General features: G+C 43.6%; 1 protein-coding gene across 1 annotated transcript in view; it reads right to left on the reverse strand.

The window, feature by feature from the left end:
* Positions 1-292: 292 nt before the first annotated feature.
* The window catches only part of LOC107690913 (forkhead box protein O3-like), a 40,471-nt gene continuing 30,523 nt past the window's right edge, over positions 293-10,240 (reverse strand). The window contains exon 2 of the mRNA XM_016489333.1: positions 293-2,134. Within this exon, the coding sequence (XP_016344819.1) occupies positions 449-2,134 (1,686 nt within the window). The 3' untranslated portion in view covers positions 293-448. The remainder of the gene's footprint in view (positions 2,135-10,240) is intronic.

Here is a 10,240-nt window from a genome sequence, read left to right on the forward strand (position 1 = left end):
TACACAAATGACAGCACAGACACTCAGACAGCTATAGCAACTGCTCAATCCTGTACTCATGTTTAGTAAAACAACACCAACGCTTAATTATTTATTTACTTTTTTGTTCAGGAAGGATAACAAAGTCGTTTGCATACATTAAACCCAGGCCAGCGGACAATGTGATTCCTCCCAGGTCACGGGGTGGTCGTTACAGCATCGGAATGGATGGCGATGTAAAGTGCTTCAGAGCTTTTGCCCAGAAAGACATGGAGGTGATGAATTGAGCACAAACTGAAGGACATGAAGGGAGATGGGGCAAGGGATAATCATGTGTCCAGAATATGACATCAGCAAAAGGGAATCTTGGTCAGTTCATTCATGTGAGTTCCCAACTTGACCTGCTGCCCTTCAGAAGGCTGTATGGTTGAACGCTTGCCTATATGTAGGTCCTCAATGCCCCCACGGTTCACCCAGGCACCCAACTCTGGCTGTTGTGTGATTGCTGAGGTCCTGCAAAAACCCCCATTCCCATTCCCATTCCCAAACCCATTCCCATGCCAACACCCTGTGATAGCGACCCGTCAAAGTTAAAGTCCATTCCCTCTGTTGTGTCCATGAAATCGTTCAGGAGGATGGATTCCACATCACAATCCAGACTGCTCTGGTGCACATCCATTTCCAGCTCGAACTGCAACCGGTTGTGAGGATCCTGGTGATGGTTAGCTTGGTGGTTGCTATGATAATTAGGATTCTGTGATGTGTGGTGATAATACCCCTGCCAGGGTTCTGTCATGCCCTGGTGGAGGTGGGAACCTGGGTAGGATTGATGGCGAGGGTGGGGGGCTGAAGCCAGGTGACAAGGGTCTTGGGGTACGTCCAAGACACTGGCAGGATTAGGAGGCAGGGCAGTAGAAGGGAGGTGAGCACGTGAGCCATAAAGGCTGGGTGATTTGTGGTTGTAGGGTTGCAACATGTCATTGTTCACCCTGGGAGAAAGGTCTGGTTGTCTGGAGTTGTTGTGTTGCAGGTGATTGTGCATGTGGTTAGGATTGGGACTAGCATTGAGTTTGTGGTCATGAGTTTGAACGTAGTCGTGGCCATGGTGGTGTTTGTGATGATTGTAGTCAAGACCTGGGTGAAGCTTGTTATGAGCTTGATTGGGATTGTGATGATGGCTTGGGTTTTGCTCGTGGGTTACCCCATGGCCGTTGTGAAGACTCTGACTGGAACTGCGATTGTGGCCATGCTCTGGGTTATGATTGTGATTCTGGCTCTGATTGTGGCCGTGAGAGTGCACGGCGCTGTTAGATTGTGACATAAGGGAATGGGATGCTGCTCCTTGCCCCACAACTATGTCCTTACCACAGTATTGTGGCCCTCCAGCAAGCAGACTTTCAAGGGCATTGTTCTCTGAGTATGCCCTAAGAGCACGCTGGAAGCTGGTAGGCTTGTTTTCCTGAATCGTCTGCATAGGCGTATGATGCCTAAGCATGCCCATGGACGGTTGGCCATAAACCGTTCCACAGTAGGAGGTCTCTCCTTTCGGTCCAGGGCTATAGTGATAGCCATTGCGCTTCAGTGGTAGAGGCTGGGAGTAGCCCTCTTCCAAGCTGATGGCTCCAGTTAGATCAGCCAGGTGCGGGAGCTCGACAGATGGACAGTGTCCCCCTGTTCCCAGGGCTGGAGATCTTGTGCTGGTGGGGCTAGGGTAGAGTCTTGGGGAGGCTGAGCAGGAAAGTCCTCCTTCCTCTGGTTCATCAGGTTCTGTCTCAGCCAGAATTGGAGACAAGCATCCACTTAACGTTGGCGCAGAGGAGCTTGTTCTGGAGTGGAGGTCTGTCCAGGCATCAAACTCTTCACCCCCAACTCCCATTACTCCCTTACCAGCTGGGCTTCCATGTTCTGGCGATCCCTGTATTCCGGGTCCTCCAAGCTCTCTGCCCATTCCCCCAGCTCCTGCTCTCTTCCGGCTGACTCGGCCTCGGCTCTTCGGGTATTTAGTGCCATTGTCCATGGATACAGCTCGTCTTCGGGGCCCTTTGCCCATCTTTCCACCCTCTGGGTTAAGCATCCACCAGGAACTTTTTCCTGTTCCCTCATTTTGAACACGGATGAAGCGGGTATGTAGGGAGAGGTTGTGTCTGATGGAGTTCTGTGGGAAGGAGAAAACAGGAAGAAATAAGACAGAGGAATTAGTGATTTTGAACTGAGGTTTGCTAACATTGTGTGTCTTAATCTTAGGTAGAAAATGAAGATATTTAAACACGCTTTTTCAGGCCAAGGCCCCCTGGTAGATGAGAGAGACTGGGCAAGGACCCCTATTACATATTCATAAAACTGAGTGTTACATTGGGCCTGACCTATAATAATATACTTTAAAAAACATATTAATATATTTAAGTACTTTATTACGATAAATACAGTACAGTGTCCAAATAATCATTGATGACATACACAATTGTACACTATCATTGTTTTACTTTTTTTCAGACAGTAATTGATGGACGCCCCTGCTTTAGACCCCTGAACTATGATATATTACAAGGATTATTCTAAGAAATTTTCAGTGTATACAAGGTATATATACAAAAAGGTGTATTTAGAAGTATTAGGGGCTTTCGCACCGCGTAGTTCTAGGAACTTAGTTCTAGGAACTAGGCAGCAGGGTGGTTCCTAGAGAACCAATTCTCCCTCGGGCCGTTTTCCTGGTGGCATTCGCACTGGCAGCAAGAACTTTGAAGCGGCCAACAGTGGCGTCTTTATTCGCGGCATTTACAAACATGAACAAATGAATGGAGAACGCCAAGCTGTTTTTGTTGTGTGTTTTGGGTTTCTGATAATGGAGATGGAATGTAAATGCACAATTTACGCGACTGAAAGAGCAAAAAGTTGGGCTAAGAGACGAAATCTCCTATGACAACTTGCAGTGTTACATATCGAAGCTGAGAAAAGAACACAACACTGCAGACAACAGGTAAATGCTGTTATCGCTGTTTTCCATGTTCATGGAGTAAGTATTTTTACATGGCTTTTTAAAAATGCCGGGTAGCCGGTGTTTCGTATGCGTTTGGCCAATCAGTGTACACTTAGGTCACTGGTAGTTCCTATAGAACTGTTTTAGACCCTACTCTGAAGTAGGAGCTAATTTAGTTCCTCCAAATGGAATTCCTAGAACCTAAACCGTTCCTAGTTCCTAATCTCACAAGAATTATGCAAGTTCCTATAAAAACTCTAAAGCAGTTCGGGGCACTCATTGTAGGAAGAGGTGAAACCCCTCTTGGCTGCTCAGGCAAATCAATACTGTAAGCAGACCAGCTCCTGCATGGCACACGCTTTCTCTGACTCACGCTGCATCTAGCCAAGCCAAGTCCACACGCACATCAAACTGTAGTCAAGGTTACCCAAATGAATCACACGTGGCAACCTGATCACAGACGACTCTATCGATTGCAGTCTTGGGGAAATATGAGGGAAAGCCAGAGATTGAGACGAGAAAGCGAGAGCGAGGCGTGATTTTGGCACACTAGCGATCCTGGAGGAGCATCAGACAAAGGAAACCAGAAAGAGAGAGAAAATAATTCAGTGCTACAGATGCAGCAGAGAAATGCATCTCTTTCTTTGGTGTACAACAACAGTGGAGTCAAGAATGTTAATGATAGTTATAGTCTCGGATGTGAATAGGTCAATACATTGTTCCAGCTGTGCACTAGAGCAAGTATGACTTGAAACACCTGTCCACATACAGTAGCTATTGTGTATACTACCGCACAGAACTCACAGAACCTTCGTTGTTTCACATTAATATGTCTGCCGGATTCAACAAAATATGATTTTAATTAAATTGCATTACTTTAATTTTTATTAAAAAGGCTCAAGGCTGTACTATACATTAAATAAAGTCACAGCAAAAGCTTTTTGCTCAACATTCCTCTGTGCATCTTGCCTAACAATGAACTTCATATTTCACACTATAGCAAGGTCTTGCATACCTTATAGCATCATTACCTCAGTGTAAAGATTCTCAATAGCATGTTTAAAGTATTTATTCATTACCACCATACGTACAATGCAGAAATAATTCAAACCAACAAGATATTTATTGACTAATTTTATATATAATAAAAATCAGTTGCGATTAAACATTTTTTCTATTGATTAGTGTCTACTGAGGTTGAAAAGGATTCCTTTGAAAACAGATGTTTTTTTTTTTATTAGCTAGAGAATGGCTACAAGTCATCATAAGAAAGAAATACAAACAAAAAGAATGAGGCCGACTACTCTGAGACAGTACAGCATCAAAACACAAAACAGACTAGGACAGTTTGTTCCTATCCATCCCTGAAAAAAGCAAAAGGGCCAAATCCCTCAATCTGCTTCTCCCTGTTGCATGCTCTTGTCACAGTATGCTGGTGCGCACACCATGGCTGTGCCTAAAATCCAGAGGCCCCGGGACAAAATATTTATGTTTGGTCCCCTCTCCCACAGAGGCGAAGGTTATAATCATAGAGGGCCCTCATCCCAGGGACTGGGACAATGTTCATAGTTCTCCCTTCTTGGCCTGGTACACAATCAGAGTTTCAACTGATCATCTTAACTGATCTCCGTTTCCCTCTCTGTTTCTTTTTATCATCTGTCCGTCAAAATTTTCAACATTACCAACAATGCATATAATGTGTTGACGTGTACACAGCAACAGTAATGTAGTGCAAGCTCCACTCCCTACAAACACACACCGTCTCTCTCAAAGCTGCATAGCCTCTTCACACCCTCCTTCACTCAGATTCCCTCATTCTCACACTCATTCATCTCTTTCCCTGTGTCCCGCATCTGTTTATCACTCTCTTTTCGCTCGCCCTACATCCCGCCACAAATCACACTACTAATTTCATTCACCTGCTCTGACTGAAGAAAAAAATGCAAATAAGACAAAACAAATCTACTTCCTGTCCCTCAATCATCCACAATACAATTACGCTTCAAGTGCGTCTATCAGCCCATCTATACTCCATAATCCCCCATCGCACCCCCTTACGGAAAGCTGCCTCTTGTTTTCCGTACTGATTCTGAGAACCATTACCGCTCACGAGTGGTCAGATATCAGTCACTGAAAAGAGCCAATTACCTTGGCAAAATTTACACTACAGCTGGATATCGACTGTAAAGCAGGCTAATCTCGGAGAGCGTGCTGTTTCAGTGTCACCTCACACCTGAGGGGCTAATTCTTCCCCTAACACCGGTGGCAGATTTGCTGCATTTTGTGGCGCTCCCATTCAGAGCGGTGAGAAATTGGATAAGCAAGATGTATTTACGTCCCCTCACCCCCCCAGGTAGGGGGTTTTATTCTCCTTCGGTTATTCTGCCAAATTACATGAGCACCCGTGCTGGTGAAAGAGCCAGATGCTTCCCAGGCTGACTTAATCAAAGTCAAATTGAAGCGCGGTGTCACGAGTGGGAACTGCGTGCCGAAACGACCAGCGCGAGGTGATCTAAGCGCGACGCCCTGACAGCTCCGGCAAACGCGCTCTGTTGCAGGGGTAACCATGACTACTGTGGTAACGGGAAGAGAGGAGCTATGTGCGAGAAGCGGGGGGAAGAGAGAGGCAGATGCCGTTTGATGCTGCAGGTAAACTGCAAACATCCTTTCATCTCTGACAGTCAGACGACTCGCCCAACTCGCAAGAGAGCTTCAATCATCGGCAGTCACGCTGTCGCTTGAGCTGTCTCAGAGGAACAGTGATTAGCAAGTCAACTATAGGCTGCATGACTTCACAGTAGCTACCAGCACCCCACCACTCCACAGCTCAGCTCACCAAACAGCCGTCTGCACATGAACTTGTTGTAGAAAGCTTGCATTTTTAAAACATGACAACTCTCAGACTTGAAAGGCCATGAGTCGTCGTTTAGTCACTGAAAAGATCCGCTCTTTGCCCTTAGTGTCTCCATTAAGACGGGGGAAGAGGTAGAGCGCTGGGTGTTTGATGGAAGCTGATTATTCATGAAATCACAATTGCTGTGGTGGTGTGGCCTGTGGTGAGCATTATAAATAGCAGGTCTGTGGTTCGGAATTTGACCCAGACACCTTCAAGCTCTTCTGCCTCTTTTCTGCTTGTAACCTGCTTTGGCTGTCACAGATACTCTTCTGGTTAAATCTGCAACTACTCTCTTATCAAAGCTTACATAACGTCCCAGTGTAATGCTGCAGTAATAATGACCTCCCTATGAAATATGAGGTATAACAGTATTAACTGATTAGTGTTGGCAGAAACAACACAATTATTTGGTCAACATTATTGGTGTGTTCTGTTTTTTGCCAATCCCAATTTTATTACAGTAGATGTTTCACCAGTAAAGGATTTTTGTCTTCTGCAAGGGTGAGATGTAGAGTGATCAGGCACATGGCATTTAGATATTACAACTTGGATTCATTGTCAAAGATAGTTGGCAATATAAAGTAAGCAACAGCATGCTGCCGATGCAACAAAGTGCAACGACTACCAATGGGAAAAAGGCAGACAGTGAAGCTTACTGCCACCTGATACAACTGGGTACTGGATACAGTTGAGTAACATCTACTAGAGGCCAAAATTGACCTGTTAGCATTTTAATCACAAGCATTTTAAACACCCTGCTAGTCAAACACACACATGAAGGCTGAGATTCCTAACAGAAACAGTGTGCTCAATGGAGAAAATGTTTAAACACATACACACGCTCACTCTAACCTGATATACAGACACTTTCAAATATGCCCGGCAAACCGGAAAAATCTGGCAATCATGTTTAATCCCACTCCAGCCTGCATAATCCAGAGAAATCTAGTGCTAATCCTGGTTAAATCTGGCAGCCCCTTAGCTGACTGTAACCCCTGGAACGCAACAAAGTAAGAGGGATTGAAGGGATCATATGTTGACCAGGCAGGAGATGTGTAGAGGAAGAGCAATGATGGGCGTAATAATCGGCATTGAGATCAAGATGGAAAATTAGGAGAGTTTCATTACATAACTAAATAGACTGCAGATTAGATTCAGGGTACTCATGCTTCCTTAAAGAAATGGCACCTTCCACTTTGGTTCATTAATAACTACATACCAACTACTACTAGGCTAAATTCGAACCTTGTTACTTGCAATGCTGTGGTCATTCTGGCATTTTCTATAACAGAAAATAATAAAACAAATGACAAAATTTTCTTGTACCCTATTTGTGGAATGGAGCAACTAAATGACACTGCTCACAATTTTACCATCTTTTATAGTTTATGCTAATACGTAGCTTGGTACATTTTGTCAAATTGAGGTTTATGAACCAAGATCATTACCTATGTATTTGACCGCCTGGCGCCATTGGTCGCCTCCGCCCTCTTGTTTTCGTGTTAGGCACATCTGCCCACAACAAGCCATAAAAAGGGCTGCTTTTACATGGAAAGTTCTGCCTTAACAATTGCCCCGACACACCAAAAAAATATATCATACAGCGAGAAAGCAAGGGTTTCGACACTTACATTACCACAGTGTTTTGTTTTGAAATCAGGGAAAATTTGTGATTGTATGCAGAGTGTCAAATATAAGATGTGACAGTATCAAACAAATCTGAAAAAGACAGATGTGTCCTGTGACCTGATTAGCTCCCAAGTCAGATAATCCTTCCCCAAAAGCACCTATTGATGAATACCCAAAATATGATCCATTCAGAATGGATCCAGAAAGGAGCTTTAATCAAATGATGCTATGATACAGTGTTTCAGTCCACTATTCATTGATGTAGGCCTTGGATTAGTGCCCTTGGATCAACTTCACTATGGGCAACGAATGGGATTTGGAAGGATCATGGCTCATTTTTCACGCACGGTCACGTAAAGTGCCTTAGATTTCATTCAGTTTCTGAGCAGCACAAAAGGCCATAGCTACGGTAGCACTTCAGTAGAAATAAACGACAGCGTTTAAGACGCTATCTACCTGGAAGTTTTAGCGAACTCTTCCGGGTAGCATTTGCCAAGCGATCTGTTTCTCATTTTAAAGAGCGTTCTAATTTACTGAGCAGACTCCTCCGAGTATTCCAGGCAGCATTCTGTTTTACATTCTGCCCAGTGTTCCATTCGACGCGGTCCGGAACGCACGGCTCGTGTGTTGGGGGATTGTTCTGTCGAGCATTCTCGCGCGCACGCAGGACTGGAAAAGCTGTTTTCAGCCGCGTTCACCCATTATTTATTAATCCATTTCACACAGCCAGCAGTCATTATGCATGCTACTGTCAATGGGTATCTCTCTACCTCGCATTTATTTGATAATAAGCACAAGTGGGGTAGGAGATAAAAGCGCTGACTGCGTTCATTATGCGAGAGGGAGAGAGCGAGAGAGGACTCCTGCAGGCGAGGAGACTTAAAATGAGAGTTCTGTGTGGGAACAGGGCGCGTCTGCTAAACCTGTCTGGAGGCAATCGATGGAAATTAGCCAACGCTAAAGATGCACTTCCTGTGAGTGATGTCACGGGCGGTGCTCGGCTGTTTGGGAAAAAAAGAAAGAACTCACAGGCGATTAATGCGAAAGGTGGAGAGCAGAGAGAGGTGTGGGCAATGTGACGGATGGAGTGATATGAAATTATAGGATCGAACAGTCCTAATACATGATAATGATGCTAACGGATGTTTGCTAATGGCGTTATTTCTGGTTAATACAAGATGTGTTTTACGTATTCATTTGTTAAGTAAAACCAGTTCTCTTGGTTGACTCAAAGTTGAGTCTTTATTAGGCAGCCATGTTGTTCCAGCCACGTCTGTTACAAAACACCATAAAACTGCTCCATACGACTAAAGGCTGGAATACACTACACAACATTTACCAAGATTTTGTCCCTATTTACAGTCTGTACAAGTTGTCTGAAAATTTGAGTTGACAGATTTCATAGAAAATCACAAGGTGTATGATGGACACAGAGTCCATTTATTAGTTTCAGACTTTGATTCCATCTAGTCAGAGGATATCAAACATGTTTGCTATTTTGAGCCGATTTTATAACACATGTTGTTTTCATTTGTCATGTGTCTCCTTGCAACAAGGCATGTGTTTCTGCATGAGTTTGTTGTGATTGGAATGACCTGAAAGTGTGGTAGTGTGTGATTCTCAGTCATTTAGTGTATGATTCCCAGTTTTTCTCCTGTAACTATTTACAAAGTCGGCAAGTATATGATACCTAGTGTAAGCTAGTGTGTTCCAAACCACTGACAAAATTCACATTTAGAAGATATAAGCTTTCAAAACTTACAGTCTTTCACTTCCCAAGGTTTTTTTTCTCCATTCTGGCACCGATGGGTTTTTGGTTCCTTGCCGCTGTCACCTCTGGCTTGTTTAGTTGGGGACACTTAATATCCAGCGATATCATCGACTTGATTGCACAGAAACTATTTAAACTGAACTGAGCTGGATGATGACACCACTGAATTCAATGATGAACTGCCTTTAAGTAAAATTGAGTGTTTCCTATTGTCATTTTGCATTATTGAAACACTATTTTCCTATTTAATACTGTGAAACTGCTTTGACACAATCTGTATTGTTAAAAGCGCTATATAAATAAAGGTGACTTGACTTGACTTGACTTCAGCCAATACGAATCATCGATTTTGATGATCATTCTAAACTCAGCTTCAGATTTTCTAACCAATCAAATGCTCTCTAGAATCTACAGCGCCCTTCCCCTTATACAATAAAATACCCTAAAGCTGCACCTGAAAAATTGTTTATACATTTAATTATATTATTTTTGGTGAAAGGCACATATTGCACTACATAGGGCATAGGAAGTGATTTAGAGAGTTTAAACATGCTTTCCATTGGGGTGAATAAAGTCTGGTTTCATGTCAGTGTCAGCTGAACTACCGTAGTGCACACAGTGTGCTCCGGTTCAGAGACACATTATCGCAGAGCGGATCATATGCATGAGTCGGCACGGACCACAAAACATATGAAACCCACCTGAATGTTGTATTTTAAACCGTGATGGAGGAGATTAAACAATGCAAATGGTTAGACATCCTCAGCATTACAAACAGCAATGATGAGGAGAAGAGATAACACCGGTGCCATGCACCAGCATATATTACATGTTTTTCAAACTGTATTACTGAAATTATGACTGTTTCTTTCTACTAGTAAAAGTTATATACCAAATCTCAAGGGAAAGTCTAATCGTCGTTTTTTCAACTGTGGCGGTCACAAGCTGCCGAATGCTGCGATGCAAACAAATGCTATTGGCTAAAAAA

The sequence above is a fragment of the Sinocyclocheilus anshuiensis genome, unplaced genomic scaffold (assembly GCF_001515605.1).
Source record: "Sinocyclocheilus anshuiensis isolate Anshui unplaced genomic scaffold, SAMN03320099.WGS_v1.1 scaffold830, whole genome shotgun sequence".
NCBI lineage: Eukaryota > Metazoa > Chordata > Actinopteri > Cypriniformes > Cyprinidae > Sinocyclocheilus > Sinocyclocheilus anshuiensis.